The sequence below is a fragment of the Myotis yumanensis genome, unplaced genomic scaffold, assembly GCF_028538775.1.
Source record: "Myotis yumanensis isolate MYYU_CA2020_CCGP unplaced genomic scaffold, mMyoYum1.0.hap1 SCAF_1, whole genome shotgun sequence".
Classification (NCBI taxonomy): Eukaryota; Metazoa; Chordata; class Mammalia; order Chiroptera; family Vespertilionidae; genus Myotis; species Myotis yumanensis.
This window is the reverse complement of record NW_027223752.1, coordinates 99,475,969-99,501,036: the sequence shown is the minus strand read 5'-3', so window position 1 is coordinate 99,501,036 and position 25,068 is coordinate 99,475,969. Positions and strand designations below refer to the sequence as shown.

The window sequence follows — 25,068 nt, the reverse complement described above, 5'->3', positions numbered from 1 at the left end:
TGAGTGACACCAGGCTTGGCCACGAGAAAGCTTCTGGTTGCTGAACTGCTGTTCCTCTGCTCAAGACTCAGAATCCCAGGAGAGAGAGTCTGACTGGCCCACCTCAGGTCAAGGGACAAGTACTTCGAGTGTGAACAACATGAATCAGAGTTCTCTAGAAATTCAGAGGAGGGGGATGGAAAGGCACAGTGGTCTGGCAAGGCCTCAGGGAAGAGGATAGGTTTAATGTCATGCACAAGGCCTAAAGTTTAAACAGTAGTTAAAAACCCCAGCTAGAGTGGGGCACAACACTTTGATTGACAGTCCAAACAAGACCACATGCACTGGGAAGTTCTCCAAAGGAAAATTGAGGAACCAGCAAAGGGTGACAAAAACAACAGATGTCATTACACATGAGTGGGCAATGGAGAAGAGAAAGAGGATCTGGATAGAGATGGTCTTCAGAGATTCTTACCAATTATTATTTTATCCTTATTAGATATCTAGGGCATCACTCAGAGGGCTCTGCTGTGCTCAAGGCCTCAATTCTTACCTCTTCAGCGTTAATTTCTCTTTTCTGTCCTGGATGTCTACTTAGGTGTTCCAATTTTATCTCATTTAACTCTAGTTAACCAAAATACATCATGCTAAGTGTGAATCAATGTTATTCCTGACGTAAGAAGGTTAAAATCTCATAGAGAAGCTCATTATCTAGCCAAATTCATGCTCTTTACTCCACACCAACAATTTCTTTTACTCCCTAGTGTTTTGTTAATAATACATGCCCAGACCATCAGCCTCAAAGCCTTAGAATTATTTACAACTCAACCTTTTCTTAAGCTCCCATATTTATATCACTTATCAGCTTATTCACTTAGTAAGTCCTACCAGTCCTTCCTCCCAAATCCTTACACCCATTTGTGCATTTCTGTACTGGTGTCCCCACGTGTCGAACACCTCATTTACTTTTCTGTAATAACCACTAGCTGAGCCTGCTAACTTGGTTTCTCTTTCCTCTTGTCTTTCCTGTATTCAGGTTCCAGAAGCCTTACAGTAATTTCACTTTGACCCATGTAACTTATTTTCCACTACTTTTAAAACATGATCACAGCTCTAGGCAGGTCAGTCGTCTCATTGTTCTTCAAATATACCATGTTATTCTTGCTTTCATGCCCTTCCACATATTTTCCTCCTCCTCACCTGGAATGTCTCCCTTTCTTTCACCCATTTACACCAGTTGTTCTTAACCCTGGTCACATATTCCCATCACCTGGAGATGGTTGTTCCTCCCTCCTTCCCTTCCTTCCTTCTTTCCCAACAGGAAGGACCCAGCTAGATCAATTAAGCTGCAAGTTCTGGGGCCTCAGTATTTTTAAAGGTTAAATTAGACCTCATGGAAGTGTCCATAAACCAATCCTGCTCCTGAGACCCTCCTGGATCACTATGGCCACTATGCCTTTGACCCCCATCTTTCTTTGAACTTCTGGAAAACTACAGGCCCCTTTTTCCAAACTAGCAGTTAATTCCTACCTTATGGCATTATTTCCTAGTTGTCTCTGGTGTTCAGTTTATTTACAAGCTCCTTAAGGGCATGAACAAAAGCTTAAATGATTAGTAAGCTCTTTCAGATAATGAAAAAGGAAATAAATGGAAATAAATTAAAGAATGTTTAAAATGACTGTGAGTGGTCAGTGAAGTGATATGGGCTGAATTGTGTCCCCCCCAAATTTATATGTTGAGCCTAACACCTAATGCCTCAGAATGGGACTGGTTTTGGAGAAAAGGCCTTTAGAGAGGTCAGTAAGTTAAATGAGGCCATAGAGTGGGTTCTAATGAATCTATCTGATCCTATAAGAAGAGGAACTTTGGACATGCAGCAGAAAGACCATGTGAGAACACAGAAAAAAGAACATCTGTAAATCAAGAGAAGAGGCCTCACAAGCATGTCAAACTGGCCGCGAGTTTGACAAGCTTGCCTCAGAAGAAACCAAACCTGCGACACCTTAATCTCAGATTTCCAGCCTCCACAACTGGGAGAAAATTAATTTTTGTTGTTTTAGCCCCCTATTATGTGGTACTTTGTTATGGTAGCCTCAGTAGACTAATATATGAAATAGAGATGTGGACAAATTAAATTCATGAATTTAGATATGTCAAAATTACAACTAAACTACAAAATAGTCATCATTCAGAATCTCCTGAAATCTGGCTGAATGGAAGTCCTACAACTAGGAAATTAAAGAAGCCACATCAAGACTGGTAGGAGGGGTAGAGAAGAGGAAGGGCTGGTCCCACACCCATATATGGCACATAAAATCAGAAGGGATATCTAGTCTGTGGAGGTCCTCCCCCCCCCCCCCCCCCAGGTGCAAGCCCCACACCAGGCCACCCAGCCCAGGGTTCCAATGCTGGGAAAAGAAGTCCCCATAACCTATGGCTTTAAAAACCAGCAGGGATTGAGGCTGAGGGAGGCTGAGGCTGCTGGAGTCCCAGGCAATCCCTCTCAAAGGACCTGCACAAAGATTTATTATGACTCATATGATCTGAGCTTCAGTGCAGGGGCAGCAGTTTGAAAGGAACTTGAGACATATAGGGAAGAACTGAATTGTTTGGCATCAGGGCCAGAGCTGGAGGGGCAGCTTTTTTCCAGACAGAAGTACTGGTGGAGGCCATTATTCTTTTTCTGGCCCTTCTCCCACAGAGCCAGCAGATGGTACCATATCTGAGATTCCATAAACCTGGCTCACACTGTTTGCCCCACTCTGGTGACCCTGAGATCCTGCCCAACTTTACAGCCCACCCAAGTGGTATCCAGTGGCTTTTCCATAGGAATGGCCTATTTTGGCTCATGCTTCAGATTTTTCTAAAATCCCCCAAACAAGCCGCATCTAGCTTCAGCTAAGTGACCCTAGGCCTGGCACTAGCAGCAGTCAGCCTTGGTTCACAGCTTGGACTCACCTGGTAACCTCCAAGCACAGCACAAGAAGCAGACATCTGCAGATCACTTTGTAGCTCATGCCTGGTAGCCCCAGGCAAAACACAGGCAGTGGCTGACCTAGGCCTGCACCTCCTGGGAGGCCCCAGACCTAGCACACACAGTGGACAGCTTCAGACTACCTCAAAGCACCACCCAACCATCTCCACAAGTGACACAGTGGTGAAGACACAAAGTGGTACCAGAGCCCTGCTGAAGTAAGTCTTGCTCTGTCAGTGGGCTTCTGCACAGATGATCCTCCAAGGTGTTTGGAGGCTGGTCAGTGGTCACAGCCAGTCCTTGCAGCTGATAAGCCTGGGTAAATCCCTCCCATTGACATGCCAACAGCAATCAAGACTCAATTACAACAGAAGGGTATATAGCCTACATGAGAGTGCACCTCAAGTGCCCAGCTGGGGTGATCAAGGAGGCTGTGCCACTGAAGGGTCCTAGGTTTGATTCTAGTCAAGGGCATGTACCTTGGTTACAGGCTTGATTCCCAGACCTGGTTGGGGCACATGAGGGAGGCAACCAAAAACAAAAACAAAACAAAACTCCCCCACAAAAAATGGTTATAGGTGTTCAAGGAACTTAGTGAGGACTTCAATAGCATAAAAAAGAACCAGTCAGAAATGAAGGATGCACTAACTGAAATAAATAATAATCTACTCAACAGTAGAGTAAGTGAAGCTGAAACTCAAAACAGTGATTTAAAATATAAAGAAGCAAAAAACACCCAATCAGAATAGCAAAAAGAAACAAGAATTTAAAAAATTGAGGATAGTATAAGGAGTCTCTGGGACAACTTCCTGTGTATCAACATTTGCATGTTGGGGGGCCTGGAACGAAAAGAGAAAGAGCAAGAAATTGAAAACCTATTTGAAAAAAAAATGACAGAAAACTTTCCTAATTTGAAGGAAACAGACATACAAGTCCAGAAAGCGCAGAGTCCCAAACAAAATGAATCCAATAGACCCATACCAGACACATCATAATTAAAATGCAAAAGATTAAAGACAGAGAACCTTAAAGGTAGCAAGAGAAAAGCAGTTAGTTACCTACAAAGAAGCTCCCATAAGACTCTCCACTGATTTCTGAAAAGAAACTTTTCAGGCCAGAAGGGAGTGGCAAAAAATATTCAAAGTGATGAATAGCAAGAACCTACAACCAAGATTACTCTATCCTGCAAAGCTATCATTTAGAATCGATGGACATATAAAGAGCTTCCCAGACAAGAAAAAGCTAAAGGAGTTCATCACCACCAAACCAATATTATATGAAACTAGTAGCCCGGTGCATGAAATTTGTGCACAGGGGTTGCGGGGGGAAGGGGGGGGCGGCGAAGGGGCCCCCTCAGTCTGGCCTGCACCCTCTCCAATCCGAGACCCCTCAGGGAATGTCTGACTGCCTGTTTGTGCCTGCACTTTTAATAGATGACAGCTTCATTATTGTTTCTTTCTTTTCATGCTTAAATCCATTGGAATTAGTAGGTATTCAAAGTGTGTATACATTTTGGGGGGACACCCTGTATATCTGTAGTCAGCCGTGAAAGGAACCAACAGTGGATTTGGAACTCCCAGACTGGGAACCTTGCTCACTCCTCGCATGTCTCCCCACTTCACTTTCCACCTTCACGGGCAGCGGGAGAATTAATGTTTTCTCTCAATAACTCGGAAAAGCATGTCCTGTCACCTGCTGCCCGGCAGGAGTGTGCTAGGCCCCAGGCGAGCGAGGCTCAGTCAGGGCAGCCTTCGCTCATGGGTGCTGGCACCCAAAGTGCACATTCCTCCTCTGCAGTCACCCCGACTATCCCACTGTTTCAGTGAGAGGACGGAACTCCTCGCCTCCTCTGGGTTTCTGATCTTGAACACTGACCGAAGGCACCTCAGCGAGGGTCACCCATGCCACCAGGTGTGTCTGTCTGCACCTGCTCCCGCCTCAGCACCTGCATTAGCCCCACAGAGGTGATCTCATCGCTGCACTGGCCTCTGCAGGAACAGGGTGTCACCACTCTGCCCTCTCACTGTCATCTCACAGACGCCCACCCTCAGCACACAGAACACCCAGACACTCTCCAAAGGATGTGAGCATGCCAGAGGGAACATGCACACATCCTGTGGGGGACATAGCATGCTGGGGTTGATGAAAGTGCAGCGGAGGGGCCGGGGGAACTTGCGCGCGCCTTGGTCCAGGACTGTTGCAGGCACATGAGGGTGACAGCGTGCTGAGGGACATTTGCATGCCAGCGGGGGAGGAGAGGATGTGTGTACCAGGGGCCTGTGGCTTTGCAGATCCGCAAACCCCTGTGGTGCAGCCAGGAGGATGTCAATCCGGTCCATCACAGTGGCTGTCCCTGTGATCGTGCACCTTCTTGGCCAGGAGGGGGGATTTGCGCAGCCATTCCTCGGTGCTGATGGCCTGCAGGCGCTACTTCAGCTCGGTCTACATGCTCTGCTTGGCGTGCTCACAGCTGCCACTGCTGCCATGTGGGGAGTACAGGCTGCCCTCCGCCGGCCCGCCTCCCCTGTCCAGAGGCTCTCCACACACGCTGCTCACCTGCGCGGAGCGGCTGGAACAGGGCGGGAGCCAGGCCAGCCACCCCGCCATCGCCGCTCCTTGCCTCCATGCACTGTGCACCAGCACAGAGCGGCCGGGGTGGGGTGGGTGGGATGCCTACCACCCCTCCTTCCTGGCCGCTCAGCGCCTGTGCACATGCACGCTGCCCACAGGCCCGCCATCTTTGTTGGGTTAATTTGCATACTCATCCTGATTGGCTGGTGAGCATAGTGGAGGGGACAGTCAATTTACATGTTTCTCTTTTATTAGTGTAGATGTTAAAGGGTCTTCTTTAAGAACAAGAAGATAAAATATGTGAACAATAAAATGGTAATAAACACATATCTATCAATAATTGAATCTACAAACAAAATGAACAAGCAGAACAGAAATAGATTTATAGATACTGAGAACATTTTGTTAGTTGCCAGATGGGAGGGGGGTTGGGGAATGAATGTAAAAGGTGAAGGGATAAAGAAGTACATATTGGTAGTCACAGAATAGTCATGGGTATATAAAGTACAGCTGGATGGGTGCAGGATTTATTGAGGTGATCCAGCTGAAATTGATATAATGATGTATGTCAACTGTAAGTTAAAATAAAAAAGAAATACATGATTTTGGGGATAATCTAATTATAAGCTCTGAACTGTCTGATACCTTGTTAACACAATCAGACCCCCCTGTGGTGTGCCCAACTCCCCAGGCAATAGCCAGATGCATTCAGTCCTCAAAAAGATGCTGAGCAGTCCTCAAAAAGCATATTAGAAACACAAACACACTCACATGAAGCAGAAAAACATCTGCACCTGGGAGGCTGGTGTGCAGTTCAGGTGAGCCCTTTAGATTTAGAAGAAGGTACAAGCCTTTCCTGGAGTGAGAAACTCAAAGCAGCAGGACCTCTGTCCCCGTTGCTGGCTCGGAGGATGCGGCTGCCGGGAACTCTGGAGCCACAGAAGCTGATCCTCCCCGAGTCAGGCTTCAGTTGAGAACCCAGCCCAGCCAACACGTGGCTTCCAGCCCCCGGAGGCCCTGAGCAGAGAGGCCAGGCAAGCCTGCACTTCTGACTTTCAGAAACTGGGATGTAACAACTGTGCGTTGTTTTAAGCTATTAATTTGTGGCATTTTTTTGCATAGCAATGGAAAACTAATACAAAACTTAATTGCATTAACCCTATGGCCCATCGTTTAAAGCTCAAAGGAAATAGTTTTTGAACACCTGAAAGTTAGCATAACTTCACACCCAGAGAATAAATTTATGGAACATGTTATCTAAAGAACCAGTAGAGTTAAGGAAAAAAAGTTTTAAGAAGGATTTCCATGAAATAATGGATGACTTTTTAAAAAAAATTAGGGCTTATTCTCTACCTGCTTCCCAAAATGATTTGAGGTGAACTTAAAAGGCATGTTTGATGACAGTTAAGAAGACAAATAGAAAATAATAATCACAGAGGATGAAGAATGAGCAATATAAAAAATCTTGGCTTTGGATTTCTTGGAAATCAAGATGTTTTAAAGAGTAAAATGATAGACGACAGCAGGGGTTCTCAGTTCCAGCTGTCCATTGAAATCCCCGGGAGGAATTTAAAAAACCATCACTGCCTGAGTCGCAGGGTTCTACCATTGGCATGAGGTCAAGCCTGAGTACAGGACTGTTCAAGCTGCCCAGGCAATTCTAACATGCAGTCTCGACTGAGAACCATTAACTATAATTTTTATTATTAAACAAAAGTGCGCATACTAATTTATCAGGAGAGGTACAGTCTCTTCTGGGATTGGTATTGTGAAATTTGTGTAATGGAAAATATCTTTATACTTTAGCTGTTTTGCAGAAAATGCAGAGATATTCTTCATATAGTCATTTCTTATATTGACCTTATAAAAACCAAAGACATGTCATAAAAATGTACTAGTAATTTTTGAAGGGATTTCTTTGGGAGGCTTAAGTAAATGAATTTCTGATGATATAAGTTGATAGAGGAATTGAAATTTAAATTTCCTAGATGTGAATGGATACCTTTGTCTTTGCAAATCTACTTTTTAAAAAAATTTTGTTTTATTGCTTAAAATATTACAAAGAGTAGTACATATGTCTCCTTTTTTTTCCCCCTTGACCTTCCCCCGGCCTCCCCTAACCCCCAGTGTCTTGTGTCCATTGGTTATGCTTATATGCATGCATACAAGTCCTTCGGTTGATCTCTTACCCTCCCCTCCTGCCCCCCAACCCTCCCCGGCCTTCCCGCTGTAGTTTGACAGTCTGTTCGATGCTGCTCTGCCTCTGTATCTATTTTTGTTCATCAGTTTATAATGGTCTTTATTATCCATGAATGAGTGAGATCATGTGGTATTTTTCTTTCACTGACTGGCTTATTTCACTTAGCATAATGCTCTCCAGTTCCATCCATGCTGTTGCAAATGGCTAAAGTTCCTTCTTTTTTATAGTGGCGTAGTATTCCATTGTGTAGATATACCACAGTTTTTAATCCACTCATCTGCTGATGAGCACTTAGGTTGTTTCCAAATGGTGAATTGTGCTGCTATGAACATAGGGATGCATATATTCTTTCTGATTGGTGTTTCTGGTTTCTTGGGATATAGTCCTAGAAGTGGGATCACTGGGTCAAATGGGAGTTCCATTTTTAAGCCTTCATGCTTTCTTGCTTCTTCCCTGTTCTGCACACACGTCTGTCTCCCTTCTCTCCCAGTATGACTCTGTAAGTATTGCCTTCAATTCCCCTCTAGGGCCTTGTAACAATTTCCACTGCTTCTCCCAAGCCTGTTTTCCCTTCTCCAACTTGCCTCTCACTGCCTAATTATGCCCTTGGAATTTCTCCTTCCATCTTCTCTCCCTTTCCTTCAGGTTGGTGTATCGCAAACATGTCCCCAGAGTTTTTGGTAATGGAACAAGAAAATGGACAACCCAAATCCAGACTTTGTCACCACCATACCCTCAGTACCCTTAGTCCCTTGTGTTAATTTCCTTCTAACATTTTCTGTTGGCTGCTAAGAACAACAAAAAAGAATGTTTCTCATTTTAGATCTGTAATCTTGCCCCTCCATAAAATGGTAGTGAGCAGTGAAATTGGGGAGGGGAGCAGGAAGGGAACTACAAAATCCTCACGCTCATTCATCTAGTTACTCACCTGTCAACACACTTTCCTCCTTTGTTCCACCAAAATAACTTCTGCTCTTGGGCTGCCTGTGACTTCCTTTGATGGTCCTGCCTTCCCCAGAAGCTGATGGCCAACTTCCAATCACATTCCTCACCTGGCACTGTCTGTGGCTTTCGCTGTCCCACCTTTTGAGCCTCACCCAGCACCTGTTATCTAGCGAGCTGAAGTGAGTTGCTCTCTTGACCCTCAAAATCATTTTCAGGCACCCCTCCTCCAATTTCCTGGAAGCTAATTGTGATACCCCTCTCCCATCACTGCTTATTTCTTCCAGTAGAGTGACTTCCCATCACAGTGACCCGTGTTTACTGAAGGATGGCCTCAGTCAGCCAGGATGGCTGTACAAATTTAGCCACAAGTGAACTTATATGTGACTGTGCCTTGAGCATACCAGTGGGCATTCAACAAATATTTGTTTAACCTTAATCTGATCAAAACAATTCAGACCTTGGGCAAGAGAGAATTCTGAGTAATTTTTTAAAAATGCAGTCAACCAGGTATTTATTTAATGGCCATTATGCTTCAAGCATTGGGTTCTTCTGTGGTTCACTGTGATGAGATATGTCATCACTCAGCCAGACAAGGGCATTCACTGAGCACCTTCTGTGAACTTGACGCTGTTGTATAATCATGAGGCAAGAAAAAGACTTATGAAGCTTTTCAGGCTGGGGTGGTTTACAGGTGGGTGGGTTGAGGGGTCTGTTTGCTGTAAGGCTAGGTGGGCAAATAAAAAATCCTGAGAGTGGCCTGGAGTTCTTCAGTCCCCAACTGGACAGGGTTGGGTGTCCTCCTCAGCTGTACCCCCCACGACTACCCCTCCAGAGATTCGAGCTCTGATTTCATAACCACACAAAATGCAGAACTTCACCCCCTCCTAACCAGTGTGGGTTCACCATCTAAGTTGAGCACTTAGATCTACAGCAAAGACTGTGGGACGAGAAATGAGGAAACCTTACTTTCAGTTCTGGTTCTGCAGATACACAAACAATTGTGTGAAGTTTTCATGAGTGAATGGGACATCCTACATCTTTTCTGTAAGTTTCAGGGAGACCCCACTGGGTAACCCTTTCTCAAGATAGCAATAGTCAGTGGAAAAACCCAGAGTCCATGTGCTCAGATCGTAAATTCCTTTCAGGTTGTTTGAAAGCAGCCTATCAATGACTTTATCTAGAAAAATTTCCTTATGTTTTTAACCATTCAGACACAAGATAGTACAATTTAGTCTAGAGCCTGAAATGCTGAATGAAGTTTTTTTTCTCAAAGAGAGGTAATTGTCCTTAAATTTTTTTTTCTTCTGTGAAATAGTCAGATTCCTTCCTCGAATTTTCTTCCTGGATTCTGTAATTGCTGACTTTCAGGTAGGGAAATCTCAATCAATATTTATTAACTCTTAAATCAATGGAAAACGTGTTATAAACTCTGTTTTATTTTGTTTTTGTTTTTTTAAATTAGGAAATGGAAGTTTAAGCTGTTCTTAAAGTGGTCAAAAATAGTCTAAATGCTACACGCTTCACAAAATTTATAAAGTGGAAAAATATTGGCCTTCTGTTTCTTTCAAATTGCTAAAGGGATTTACCACAAGGTGGCACCATGCAAATGGCAATTAATAAAAAGGCTTACTATCATTTATCTTGCATTAGGCCCTCAAACTTAAGAGCAAGACATATGGCATGTTTGATAATGCTATTTACATGAAGACAAATGTCTGTCTTGCTATGTGGGATTTTGTGACTAAAGTCTGCCTCTTGCGTTCTTTATATGTGTCCTGCCTTCCAACCAAGCCTTTCTAGTAACATGCTATCAACACAACACCAGGCCCACAGTTGGGTACACAATTTGAGAAGGTGGCTCTGTCAGGTGCATCTCTGGAGGCATTTGCTGTTTTCCCCTGAGCTGCGGATGGAAAGTTTGGGAAGGATTACATTCAGCATGTTTTGTCTTGGGGATTTGTTTAAGGGGCAAACACTTGGTTTCCTTCATTTATCTGTAGAAGGTGAGCAGCAGAACTAGAAAAGTCCGCAGTGCTTGCGAATCTCATTTCTGAGAACAGAAGGACGAGTATGAACTCCAAGGCCAAGGGATACCTTTTGTTTCACATGTGAAAGCAAACCTTCAATATTTATTTCATCCATTGGAGAGTCAAATCCTGGAGAACTGGATGATGTGGAAGTTAAAGGGGCCTAACATTCACATGGTTTTTAACACTTGGAGAGGTAGCCATAGGAAAGGCTGTTGCTTTTTTTTATGTGTGTGAAGAGAGTGGAGTGCAGGGCGTGTGTCTTTGAAGTTAAATAGCACCTGCACTGCCCTGTTGCCAGGCAGCTAGGTAAATATTTGCAAAGTGCCTATTGCTTCTCTGAATTTGGGGCACATGTCTACTGGATATGAAGCAATCTCTGTGGGGAAGTAAGCCTACCCAGCGCTTATCTCTTCCCTCCTGCACAGAGTTCACCGAATATGACACAACCTCCAGAGGGAAGAGAGGCCTATCAGTTCTTATCTTCCTTTCTCATCTAGCACTGGGGCATTCTGGTGGCCAAGACCAATGGGGTCACCTGCAGTAGCCCTGGAGAGAAGAGGTGGGACCAGTGGTTCATCTTCTGAAAATACATTCCTGGAGTGGTGGGATTGCCTAAGGGCTCGTGATGAGAATTCATTGAGGGATAGACTAGTTAGCTCTGTGGTTGTTAGGGGTGACAATCTGTAAGAAACACTGAAAAATCATGGGAATGTAATGAGATGGAAAATCATATTTTTCAGAACCTTTTTGAAGTAGAATATTCCAAGTAGGAAGAAATACTTTTATAAGTGGCTTACGGTGAAGGTTAGATGCCCAACCCCCACCCTGCTGGAGTCATAACCACAAGCTGCCCAACTGCCTTCCAGCTGAAGAACTTGTTGCTAAGTGGGGTTCACAGTGGGGCAGGCGGGCGGGGTGGCGCTGAGCTAATGTTTAGGGACAGAAGAGCAGAGGCTGAGTTATCAGACACTGTCTCCTTGTCTGTGTCCCACTACTACCCTCACAACAGGCTTTCATAATCATTAAACAATTCCTGAAAGACCATGGGTTTAAAGCAGTGCCCAGTTCTGGGCCTGTTAAAACACCCAGTGTCTTTCCTATGTCAGGTGAGGCAGAGTTGCTGGGGGGACTCCGAAAAGAGAAGCAGAACAAGAAACAGTTCGTGTGAAAGGATTATTATCTGAGTGCCCGCTAGGAAGGCCTTCAGCTTCACACACATGCTTTTTTCCTCTTCCCCGGGACAAAAATAGAAGCCATATATCCTGAACTCTCAAGAACTGTTTGGTTTTAAACATTTTGTCCATTTTGTTCAGACAGTATATATCAATTTAATGGTCAGTTATGTCCTGACTTAAGAGTAGTCACCACAGACTCAAAGACTTGGAATTCAGCAGTTCTGTTTGTTCTGCAGTCGGAAATCCCCTGCAAGATGATCAGAGGTGGATCCCGGGGAAAGCTGCGAGGCCAGGGGCTGCATATGGCTCGTGGAACACTATTGATGCTGTGTGAATTAGCCACTGTGGGAGAAGACGAGATGGATCAGAGACCGGCTCAAGGGAAATCCATATTTTTAGAGAGCTATGAGCTTTTTAATAAAGGCTCTCAAGTGTGAATGGACCCATAAAAACAGAAATTCAGTTTTCTGGTTCTAGAACTTTGCTGCCTGACAGAGGGCACTCCAGACGGCCCAGCCTGGTGGCACGTCTTCCGGGTCATCTGTAGCAATCCATCTTTCTTTTATCCCATTTCTTTCCCTTTCTTAAATTCCTCTTATGTTTTGCCAAAGTAGTTTCTTGGATAATCTTTCCATGAGCGATAAACCTTCTGAGTTTTTGCATGTGTATTCAACAATGTCTTTTTGTCCCTTTAGAATAGTGACTTGAGTGGGTAGAGAACTCTAAATTCAAAGCCATTTTCCACAAAAAATTTGCTTCAGGTTCATCTAGCACAATTATTGAAAATTTTAAAAATTTAATGAGTTTTCTTTCAGGCCATTTCTTTCATCCACCAAGCCTCCCCACACCTACTTATTTCTGCTTCTTAGGCAAAGCATTTCCTCATAACCAGGGTGGGGTAGTCACTTTTGGTCAGAACTCCCTCTGAGAGCGCGTCTGCCTCAAGAGGATCAAACATTTATACTCAGGATGGAAAGCCACTAATCTTCAGTGTTAGGGGCTGAGAGTTGGGCCTTTTATGGAATTTGTGACTCATCAGCCAAGAACCTAAAAGATTAATTTGCTTCTGTTGGGTTCCTAATTGCATAGACTGAACACCAGCTAGTGTCTTGAAATCCAGCACCTAGCTGCTTTTTAACTAGCCCGGGAGCTCCGTATTTCTGAATGGGTGTCAGAGTACAGAACACCTGTTTGGTGAATTGTCAACTTCTACATCTAAAAGAATCTGCAACTTTTGCTGAGTCACAGGGTAAGAGACAACTAGGGACGTTTATGCCAATGCAGGGGAGAGGAGTACTTCATGTTCTTAGCAAGAGGTGTTAGTTGATTATAGTCCCCTCAGCATAACCAATGAATGGGAATAATGAATTAAGCCAAGGGAGGACTTGCTAACAGTCAGAGCTGACCTGAAGTGGGATGGACTGCCTTGGGAACCTCACAAGAGTTCTTCTTGATGGAGATATTGTAAGTCAGATCCAATAACCTATGGAATGGTTAGAATACCATGATCTTTAAGTTCTTTTTCAACCCTGAGAATTTATTTGCAGTACTTAGTGTAATACCTGGCCACAGTGGATGCTCCGTATATGCTAAATAAAACATCTGTGGACTGCACGATGCCTCAAACTCCAAGATGAATGGTGTGAAACTGTTTTCATTTGCTGTGATTCAAGTTTATTCTAAGCAGGTTTTAGTCACAACTACCATTAGCTACTTATATTGAAAAATGAATAAAACATTTTCTTCCTCAAACAATTGCTTGAACTGGGGACTCAATTTTGTTCCCAAACCCTTTATTGCTTAAAGTCATTTATCTGTACTACCACAACCTTGGTGTTGCGTTGACATAACCAACCCACAGAGGCCACGAAGCAGTTAAAAGCAAAGCCCTACTTAATCATCTGGATTAGGCACAGCCTGAAGGGCTTTTGAATAGGGAAGAGGCTTTCAGGCAACACCTGGCTTGGAAAATGCAGCTTTGAAGAAGGCATACCAGGTGTGGCCCATCTTTCTATGGCTCTCCTGTGTACTTGCTTGTGCGATGTGGTTAGGCACAGAACCTGTAAAGGTGGGACAGTGGAGACACAGTCAGTGTGCCCATGAATTCAGTGAGAAAGCTTGAAAAGATGGAGCCTTTAGTCACCACCAAGAGGCGACTGGCCTTCTGGCCCAGCTTATGGTCAAGGACAACAAGCAAGGGAGAGATCCGGCTTCCCAGGTCTACTGCCCTCACCTCTCCCGGCTTCTGAATAAAAAATTGGATCTTTTGGGCTGATAGAGAATGTTTCCTGCTTTGTGAATGAATGAATGAATGAATGAACGAATTAATTAATTATATCTTTGTTGATTTCAGAGAGGAAGGGAGAGGAAGAGAGAGAGATAGAAATATCAATGCTGAGAAAGAATCATTGATCAGCTGCCTCCTGCAAGTCCCACAATGGGGATCAAGCCCACAACCTGGGCATGTGCCCCAACAGGGAATTGAATGGTGACCTCCTGGTTCATAGGTCTTCATTCAACCACGGAGCCATGCTGTCTGGGCTGTGAATTTATTTTTATATATGCAAATAATATTATAAGAATGATGCAAAATAAAATGTCTCCATATTCTTATCATCCAAATACAACATTATCAAGCTCATTTAATACCTCCAGGCTCCGTGCAGTCGCATATATTTTATTAGAAGTAGATGGTTTATTATATTGCAATGCAAATATTTTTACTACTTAATATATCATATGCATTTTGCTAAATGTTTCTCTAAAATATTCTCTAAATATTTCTCATGGCTAAATGGTATTTTGTCAAGCAGAAGGAATGATAATATTGAACATGTACTATGTTTATTATATACTAAGCTGACTGCCATGTACTTTCCATGTTTATCTCATTTATTTTCCACAACTTAAGGATGGCAGGTGATATTATTTACTTCCTCTTTTTAAATTTTCAGATGAGAAATTTTGGAGGGCACTTGGTAACACAGTCCTTGAGGGGCAGAGCTGGAGTCTGCCCAGGTCTGATTCCAGGGCCTAAGCTTTAAAAAAATATATTTTTATTGATTTCGGAAAGGAAAGGAAAGAAAGAGATAGAAACATCAATGATGAGAGAGAATTATTCATCAGCTGCCCCCTTTACCCCCGGCATGCCCCCTACTGGGAATCGAGCCCATAACCTGGGCATGTGCCATAAGAATCCAACCCTGATCTGCTTGCTGATTCATAGGTTGATGCTCCATCACTGAGCCATGCTGGACAGGCAGGGGCCCTAAGCTTTTAACCAGGATGCCTAACCATTTCTTTTCTATTTGAATATTTAAATTGCTTCATTTCCCCCCTTTTGTTATAATAACTAATTTTACTAAGGACATCTTTACCCATAGGCCAACTGCAATGAAATGCTGTTGATTGTAAGCAACAGTCAGAGCAATTTGATGACAATTGATGTCTTGTGCCAAAATGACTTTGGAAAAAATTCTTCCAATTTATAGTGATATGTAATTATATATTGATTCTTTATATATCTATTTATAAACTACCTCTTTGCCAGCATTAGGTATGTTAGTTAATTTTTTTGCTAATTTAGTAGCAAAATGAAAATTTAGTATTTTAACTTCTTTTATTTGAACAATTTGAATATTATTTTATTTATTTGTCCACTGGAGCTAGTTTTTTGAATGTTAGGTTTATGTCCTTTTTTCATTTATTCATTGGAGAAATTTTTAAAAATCAATTAAAAGGTCTTTTCACACCCTAGCCAGTTTGGCTCAGTGGATAGAGCTTGGCCTGTGGACCCAAAGGTCCTGGGTTCTATTCTGCTCAAGGGCATGTTGATTGCAGGCTCCTCCCCGGCTCTGACCCTGGTCAGGGCTCTTGCAGGAGGGAACCAATGGATATGTTTCTCTCACATCAATGTTTCTCTCTGTCTTCCCCTCTCTCTTCCACTCTCCCTAAAAATCAATGGAAAAATATCCTCTGATGAGGATTAACAACAATAACAAAAAGGTCTTTTCTCATACTAATAAAGATATTAACCCTTTGTTAGATTTGGTGCAAATTTTTTTCCTGGTCTGTTTGCATTTAATTTATTTTATTTTTGACATGTTTTCAAGAGTTCATGTAGCTAGGAATAGTCTTTCTAAATTTTAATTTCATATACTGCTTCTAGACAAAGTTATATCCTCCAAACTCTCCTCTGGGTATTTCACAATATTTTATTTTCCTATAGTTTTTTTATTTGGTTAAACAATACAGTTTGGAATTTATTTTGATTTTTGGTGTGGCATATATATAAACCTAACATGCTCAAGGCTGTGTCATAACAAGCAAAAACTCCATATCCCACACACCCTCTAGCTACCAATCTTTCTCCACTTCTTTACCTCCCTCACACACCTCCGCCCACTCCAGTTTGGTTTCCATCCCAATTACACCCACAAAACATCTCTGCCTCTCAACTCCCCAATGATCTATGTTTTCATTTCTGTTGGGTAAATTCCTAAGAGTAGAATTGGTGGGTCATATGGTAGGTGAATGTTTAACCTTATCTCAAAACTCCTAAGCTATTACTCCAAGTGGTTGGAAACACTCCCACTAACACTGTAAGAAAATTCCAGTTGCTTCACCTCCTTGCCAACATTTAATATTGTCAGTCTTGTTAATTTGTTAGTGGGTGTCAAGTGGCACGTTGCTCTGGTTTTAATTTGCATTTCCCTAATGTGTAATGATTTTGAGCACCTTTCTACATGTTTATTGATAATTTGTATGTTATCTCTTGTGAAAGTCTTTATCCATTTAAAAATTGGGTTCTCTTTTTATTTTGACTTGTAGAAGTACTTTATATTTTTTAGATAAGACCTCTGTTAGATAAATGTATTGCATATTTCTCCCAGCCTGTGGCTTGCCTTTTCAATTTTCTTAATGGTATCTTTTGAACAGAATTGTTTTAAATTTGATTATTTCCAATTCATCAATCTTTTTTTTTCATAGCTAATGCTTTTTCTGTCCTAAGAAATTATCATGTACCTCAAGGTCATGAACATGTACTCCTATGCTTTCTTCTAGGAGCCTTATGGTTTTAATTTTTACTTTTAAGTCTAATATCCAACTCAAATAAATTTTTACATATGGATGAGGTAGGGGTCAAGGTACATTCATTTTGCATATGGATAATTAATAGTTCCAGCAGGATTTTTTGAAATGAATTTTCCCATTGAATTACCTGGAAACTTTTGTGGAAAAACAACTGATTGCATTTTATGTGTGCATATGCGTGCGCACACACACACACTCACACAATTTCTGGCTCCCTATTTTTTTAAAATCTATTTTTGTATCAATACCACACTGTCTTGTAGCTTTATAGTAAGTCCTGAAGTAAGGTAGTGTAACACTTCCAAAACAGTATCTTCTTTCAAGATCATTTTGACTATTCTAAGTGTTCATATTTTTTAATCAGCTTGCTAATTTCTACAAAAAAAGCCTGGAGGGATTTCGATTGGGATCACATTGATCACTTTGGGGAGAACTGACATCTTAACAAATTGAATTTTCTGATCCATGAATATGACACATCTCTCCATTCATTGAGTCATTTTAAAATGCTTCTTAGCCATGATTTGAGCTTTTAAATGTAGAGATATTGCACATCTTTTATGTATTTCTAAGTAATTCATAGTTTTGATACTATTATAATTGTATTGTTTTAAACTTTTATTTATCGCTAGCACATATAAATACAATTGATTTTTTATATAAACATTATATCTGGTAATCTTGCTAAATTCATTTATTAGTTCTTTTAGTGGATATTTTATTTTGTGTTATACCTCCACCCCTAGATTCCTTAGAGTTTTTTTTACATAGTCAATTATGCCATGAGCAATAATGAGTTTTAGTTCTTCCTTTTCAAACTCTTTACAATTAATTAATCAATTAAAAATATATTTTGCCTTATTGCACAGGCTAAGAACTCCAGGACAATGTTGAAGTACTCAATCTTAGAATGCAGTCACTTTTTCAACCTTAAGTATGCTGTTTTTTGTCATGAATGGGTGTTGAAATTTGTCAGATGCTTTTTCTTCATCCACAGAGTTGGCCATATAAGTTTTTTAAATTTTATTCTGTTAAATTGGTGCAATACATTAATTGATTTTCAAATGTTAAACCAACCTGCTAAACCATTCTTGGAATAAACCCAACCTGGTTATGATATATTATTATATATATATATATATATATATATATATATATATATATATACACACTAGAGGCCCGGTGCACAAAAATTTGTGCACTCGGCGGGGAGAGGGGGTCCCTCAGCCTGGCCTGTGCCCTCTTGAAGTCTGGGACCCCTCGGGAGATAATGACCTGCTGGCTTAGGCTCGCTCCTGGGTGGCAGAGGGCAGGTCCAATCCCTAGGTGCAGCCCCTGGTCGGGCTCAGAGCAGGGCCGATTGGGGAGTTGGGGCACCGCCCCCTGTCATGCACAGAGCAGGGTGGATCGGGAGGTTGCGATGTCACCCCTAGTCACGCTCAGGGTAGGGCCGATTGGGGAGTTGGAGTGCCGCCCCTTGTCACGCACAGAGCAGGGCCGATCAGGGGGTTGGGGCGCCGAACCCTGTCACATACAGAGCTGCAGGGCGATCAGGGGGTTGGGGAGCTCCCCCCTATCAGGCACAGAGCAGGGCTGATCAGGGAGTTGGGGCGCCTTCCCCTGTCGTGAACAGAGCAGGGCCGATAGGGAGGTTGTGGCCCCACCCCCTGTCACACACAGAGCCACAGGGCGATCAGGGGGTTTGGGCGCTGCCCCCTGTCACGCTGATCCTGGTGCCAGGAGGTCTTGTGGCTCCGCTGATCCTGGTGCTGGGAGGCATATTACCCTTTTACTATATAGGATAGAGGCCTGATGCACGGGTGGGGGCTGGCTGGTTTGCCCTGAAGGGTGTCCTGGATCAGGGTGGGGGTCCCCACTGGGGTGCCTGGCCAGCCTGGATGAGAGGATGATGGCTGTTTGCAGCTGGTCACACCCCCTTCAGCGGGGGGGTCCCCACTGGGGTGCCTGGCCAGCCTGGATGAGAGGATGATGGCTGTTTGCAGCTGGACACACCCCCTTCAGGGTGGGGGTCCCCACTGGGGTGCCTGGCCAGTCTGGGTGAGGGGCTGAGGGCCATTTTCAGGCTGGCGAGTGACTGAAGCTCCCAACCTGCCCTTTTTTCCTTTTTTTTTATTTTTTATTCTGAGCCAGCGTTAGCTCTGAGGCTTGGCTCCAGCTCTGAGGCCTCGGCTGCTGAAAGCAGGTATCTGGTTTGTTTGGGTTCTATAATTGTAACACTGTTGCGGTCCTGCTCACTCCAGCTCTGAGATCCCGGCTGGCTGAAAGCAGGGATCTGCGTTTGTTCTATAATTGAAACAATGTTGCGGTTCTGCTGGCTGAAGCCCGGCTGGCTGAAAGCAGGTTTCTGGAGTTTTGTTTAGCTTCTATATTTGTAACAATGTTTCTTAAACTGCAAGCTCAGAGGCTGGCAGCGGCAGGCGGGGAAGGTTGGCTTTCTCCGTCACTGAAGCAAGCAAGCCTCCTATTCTCTTCAAGCTGCATGGCTGCCGGCCACCATCTTGGTTGGCAGTTAATTTGCATATCGCCCTGATTAGTCAATTGGAAGGGTAGCGGAGGTACAGCTAATTACCATGTTTCTCTATTATTAGATAGGATATATATATATGTGTGTGTATATATATATATATATATATATATATATATATATATATATAGTTGCTTTATAGATATGCTTTGCTTTGCTAACAGCTTGTCAATAAATTGCATCTTTGTTCTTGAGGGATATTGGTACTTTTCTTTTAATTTGTAATGCTCTTATCTGGTCATTCGATGTGGGGTTGGGGAGACTAGAAGTGATAAACCAAAGAACTTATACACTTATGCATAGCCCATGGACACAGGCAATAGGGTAGTGAAGACCTGGGGTGTAGTAGAGACTGGGAGGAGGGGGGAAGAGGAGGAAATAGGAGATATCTGTAATGCTATCAACAATAAAAATATATTAAAAATAAAATAAAAGGATTTCTGTTAGACTGCTTGTTGTAATCCCACAGATCATTGAATCTCTGCTCATTACCCAATCTTTATTCTCATCATTGTTTAGTTTAAATATTTCTATTCATCTCTCTAGGTTCACTGATTCTTTCTTCTCAGTGAACTATCTCCTATTAATTCTATGTGATAAATTTTCATTTCAGACATAGTTTTTTGCTGTGGGATTTCCATTTGGTTCTTTTTTGGAAAAGAATTTCTATATTACTCTTAATTTCACCATTTCTTTACTCTTTGTACCTATCTTCTCCTTGACAATCTTTACCATATTTGTTTGCTAGCCCCAACAAATAGGTAATCTGTGGGCCTGCTTTTATTAGCTGTTTTCTTTCTTTTGACAATGGGTACACTCTTTTTCTGTGTGGTAACTTTTATTTTCTCTGAGTTTAAAACTTATTGGCCTGAAGTTCATTGTAAATTACTGGTAGAAGAACTCTTTCTTTGCTCTCATTCACACATTGAACAAGTCAAAGTGATTTTCAAAAGTTGTAAAACCTGGTTCTAATCCCATTTCTGCTATTTGTTAGCTCTGAGGTCTTGGACAAGTTACTTAACTTTTTTGAGCCTTAAAAAATGTCTCATATTTATTATTATTGTTATTATGATTATTATTAATTTCCTCATATTTAAAATGAGAAAATTAGAATAGGTGTCTCTAGCTATATGATTTAGATATTTTATGATTGTAAGGTGTTTGGTGCTAGGAATCAAGTACAGCTACTGGGGAACAAATTTTTAATGCTTTCACCTCAGAAAGTTCTGCTGACTAAGTATCTTCTTTACCTCTGAGCAGTTTGCCTGGGTGATTTCCTTTACTTATATAGGCAGCCAACTGCAACTAACCCACCCACAAGGCCTTCATCTTTGTAGTCATTTTTTGTCCTCATATTTCTTCTTCAGGAGCAAGGTACCTTTGAACTAGAAAGAACATCTGTGCAGGCAGGTAAGCACGGATGGAGAACATCACACAGCAGAGAAAATTGGTGTCACCAGAAATTCATCATCAGTCGGAAATTTTGGTTCCACCTTGGACCTACTGAATTGAAAATGCAGGGAGTAGGGCTCAGCACTGCAGGCCCAAGTGGTCCAGTGCACACTCAAGATTGAGAAACACTGGTTAAGGGGTGTATGGCCAAATGGAGCAGGAATATCACTCGCCTGCTTGGGGTGGGGGGCAGGAATACAACAGTACAATCACATAGAGGCATTTTTTTTTTGCTTTTATTTTTAAAAATAAAAACTAGAGTCTATTTTGGTATTCGGAAAGTGGTCACTCAAAAGAGTGGGTGGCATTTCATTGGGTGATATTTAGGTTGTTTTGAGAAGTAGAGGATGAGGCAAGGACCACATGGCCCTAGGGGTCAGAGTAAGATTTTCTCCAGGTCATTTAAAACCAAGCAGCTTCTTTGGTCCTTTGAGGGCAGAAGCACCTCCAGAGAGCGGCCTTGCAATCACACTGACTTCTGTGTGGATGGAGGTTTGGCGTTGGATGTGTCCAGTAGGAGTTCAGGTGTGTTCCCCGAGGCCAGTGGTCGGCAAACTCATTAGTCAGCAGAGCCAAATATCAACAGTACTTCTTCAAAATAGACTCACCCAGGCCGAAAACCGACTTCTGCGCATGGGCCACAAAGTTTCAGTCGCACTGTACGTGAGCGCCCGCACGTGGTATTTTGTGGAAGAGCCACACTTAAGGGGCCAAAGAGCCGCATGTGGCTCTCGAGCCGCAGTTTGCCGACCACTGCCCTAGTCCCTCATGGAACCCACTGTCTCAGTTCCTGTGGTGGCCTGAGCTTGGTCAGCTAGTCCCAAGGTGGGGCTGGGCAAGTAGTCTTGGGAACAGTCCAGAAGGTTTGGCTGACCGATGTGAAGCACACAGCATGTGTTATCCTAGGGATCTAGGAGCACAGCAGGACAAACAGTTTCCTTTCCAATCAGGGGGAAATGGAGGTACTTCTCTGGCTCAAGAGACTGTGGAGCCAACATCTATGGATTAAATTCAAATATATGTAGATTAAAAGAGGAAGGAGGTGGGGAGGAGGAAAGCTGATTAACAGGGTAAGAAAGAGTCTTTGTTTGAGATGGTTTGAAGCCACAATAGGTTAGTTAAAACAAGGAATGTAGTCTTGTCCAGAAGAGGAAGAACATACTCTCATATGTTTACTGGTTTCCTAGGGAGTACTGTACTGAAAATCGTATTGAGAACTTGTTGCTACCTGGTAGAACATTGCTTTCATTGAATCACTTGCTTGCTCAAGACCTCACTCCTGTCTGCCTGCCATGAGAAGACTGCTTCTTGCTACAGCCTCAGGCCTGAGCTTTTTCCTAAGGTTTTAACATCCTTCCTTAATTGGTTCAATCCCACCTTTCTAAACTCATTTCTGAATTCCTACCAACACCAAGCACTGCCTCCTCCAGGCAATCTCACATCTCCCAGCTCACACCACCCTCTTGCTCACTGTGGCCTGTTTGTCTTCCTAAAGTGCTTTTCTCTTCCCTAAACTAAACTGTCCATCTTCCATGACCGCCATGGCTATGTCAGTCCACACTAGACTCTGTTTCCCTAACTCTGACATTTGTAGGCTCTACTACCTAGTTAGTGGCTACATAAATACTGTCTTGCATAATTACAGATTGGCTTTCTGTCTAACTGGTTTGTTCCATGGATGGAGGAAGCTTACAGTCTACTTCCTCTGGGTTCTCCATAGGAGCTGGCATAGGGCTGGTTGCAGGGAAAATGAAAGTAACGCATCGTTGTTGGGTAGACTAGAGAGTTCTTATGTTTAGGTATAGGTCAACTGGATCAGGGGTTCCAAGTGTGTTCCAAGGAACATAGCTGGGTACGCTTATCATCTGTCTACCAGATAGATTGGGCGCACCTGCCTCAATGGCAACTGTTTCTTCTTGTTACAAGTGTTGTTCTAAGTTAAAGACAACTGGCTGAAGCTCAGAGGCCTGGAGAATGAAAGTGGGTGTGGGCATATTTGTTATTTTTGCTCTTTTAATTGTAATGCTTTTTCTACTTGGGGAATATATTAAGAGATATGAAGGATGGGCTAATTAAAACATGCTGAAAGGGAGGGAAGGAAGATACACCAAGAGAGGGGAGCTAAAGAGAGTGCAACTTTCCAAGGGGCCTGTTTTCCTCACTTGGCCCTTTCTGGTAAGTTTGTTTGGGCCACAGCGGCTGCCCCTTATTGTTCTCTGTATTTTGCTGATAGTCTGTGGTGAATTTTCAGTTTATGAGAAGTGGTGCTAGATATTTCCCCCCAAATATGTGATGGCTGTAAAATGTCAAAAGATTCTACTGATAGCATTGCCTCTCTTAGACATTAATGAAGTTGGATAAATAGATTTTACTAATATAGAGGGCACATGGGCAGATGGATAAGACACAAACACAGCCCAATCTTAAAACTCTGGGTACCTCAGCAATTGTTACTCCTTCTCTGACAACTTTTGTGTGTGCACATCCACACACCCCTGTAAATCTCCTTTGTTCAACCAGACAAAATTGACAACCACTTTTAGTCACAAATGACTAGTCCTGCCCCTCACTACCTTTTGTATTGATGAAGTTTTTTTTTTAAAGAAACTATATTACTTTTGCTATGCAAATAAAATATGATAAATTCATGAATATTAGAAATGTAGATAAAAAGAAAGCATTCAACTTGAAATTACATCATCCAGACATAACCACTCTTAACATTTTCCCAAATGCATCCCAGTCTTCCTTTTCCCGTGAGTGTATATATAGAAATAGACAAATTTTTAAGAGTGGTGTCACAATAAACATTGTTATCAAGTTTTTCACTAGATATATTTTATTTTATTTTATTTTTATTTTTTTCTAAAAATTTTAAATTACTTGACAGGATGATTTATTATAGTACAATTTATATATTTCAAACGGACAACAAATTAGTATCACTTACAGTATCTTAAGATAAACTGCCTTTGAACAGGAGCTTCCTTTCCAGTACTCTGATGTCTACAAGACGTATCTAGAAAGATTACTACTGTGGAAAATGAAGACTGCTTAAATCGAATGGGGGAGGGGTGGGCCTGTGGTTTTCTTTTTGATTAATTGCTGTAACACTGCCCTTCAGGTGGCTAAGGGAGTGATATATTATCACTAGTCAGCATTAGGTGCCGAAGCTCGTGCAGGACATGTTTGATACTATATGCACGATTCCATTTCTCTAGCACTAATACGGCCCTTGGGTCCACCACTCCATTAGAACTATTAACTCCATTCATATTAATTTTTGTTACAAATCTTACAACGGGGGGTACTTCAGGGTATTTAGGTCCACATTCTATTTTAAGCCTGTACATTCGGTTTTCATAAACTGTTCTTGGAGGCCCAATTATTATCCCTGCCCATCTTGTAAGTGTCATGTCTGCGTCATCTTCTACACCCCAACTAATTGTGCCATCTCCTCCTTTTTGGCCTTCTTCCAGTTCTTCCAACAGTTTAAAACGACGAGGGACTTTTACTACCGAGCCCGTGCTGGTTGCCATCTTGTGTCGCTGTCGCTCGAAGGCCGGCCTTCACTTGAAGTTTGACCGTTCTGTGAATTGGATGTTTTTCTGGGATCCAATCAAGGTATTGGCAGGGCTGTGATGTTTCTGGAAGTTCTGAAGGTGAGACTATAACGGTTTGAGCTCCTCTTAGTTCCTACCGCTTCACTGGATATATTTTAATCATGTTTCCACATCATTAATCTTTTACATCCTTTTTAATGGTTCATAATCATTCCTTTGTCTGGAGATACCATTTTCTATTAATTTATATTTAGGATTTTAAAACATTCTATAAATAAAGCTTCCGTGAACATGCTTTATACATGTCTTGGGATACTAGTTGGATGATCTCCTTAGGATAAATCTTTATGAGCAGATTTACTAGGTCAGAGTATGCATTCTTTTCACATTTTTCCTGTATGTATTACAGGAAATTTGCTCTCTGTAAGTGTCCATTCCTAAGATTCGTGCCAATGATAGGCACTATTCCTGTCTTTAATCTGATAAATCTTACTGACTTGATATAAACTAGTGTTTTTACAGCAATAACAACTAGGTCCA

General features: G+C 42.3%; 1 protein-coding gene across 2 annotated transcripts; it reads right to left on the bottom strand.

The window, feature by feature from the left end:
• Positions 1-24,093: 24,093 nt before the first annotated feature.
• On the bottom strand, positions 24,094-24,504 carry LOC139004449 (ubiquitin-conjugating enzyme E2 variant 1-like). 2 transcript variants are annotated; one of them, XM_070407341.1, is made up of 2 exons: positions 24,338-24,504; positions 24,094-24,211 (listed from the first exon to the last, which is right to left on the bottom strand). In XM_070407341.1, the coding sequence occupies exons 1-2, from the start codon at positions 24,502-24,504 to the stop codon at positions 24,094-24,096; spliced, it is 285 nt and encodes a 94-aa protein (XP_070263442.1). The 2 variants fall into 2 exon arrangements, with proteins under 2 accessions (XP_070263442.1, XP_070263440.1); XM_070407339.1 differs by having other exon boundaries at positions 24,094-24,504.
• Between the last annotated feature and the right edge of the window lie 564 nt (positions 24,505-25,068).

Coding starts and splice junctions, on each gene's coding strand:
- LOC139004449 (XM_070407339.1), bottom strand. CDS start 24,504: ATGGCAACCAGCACGGGCTCGGTAGTAAAAGTCCCTCGTCGTTTTAAA.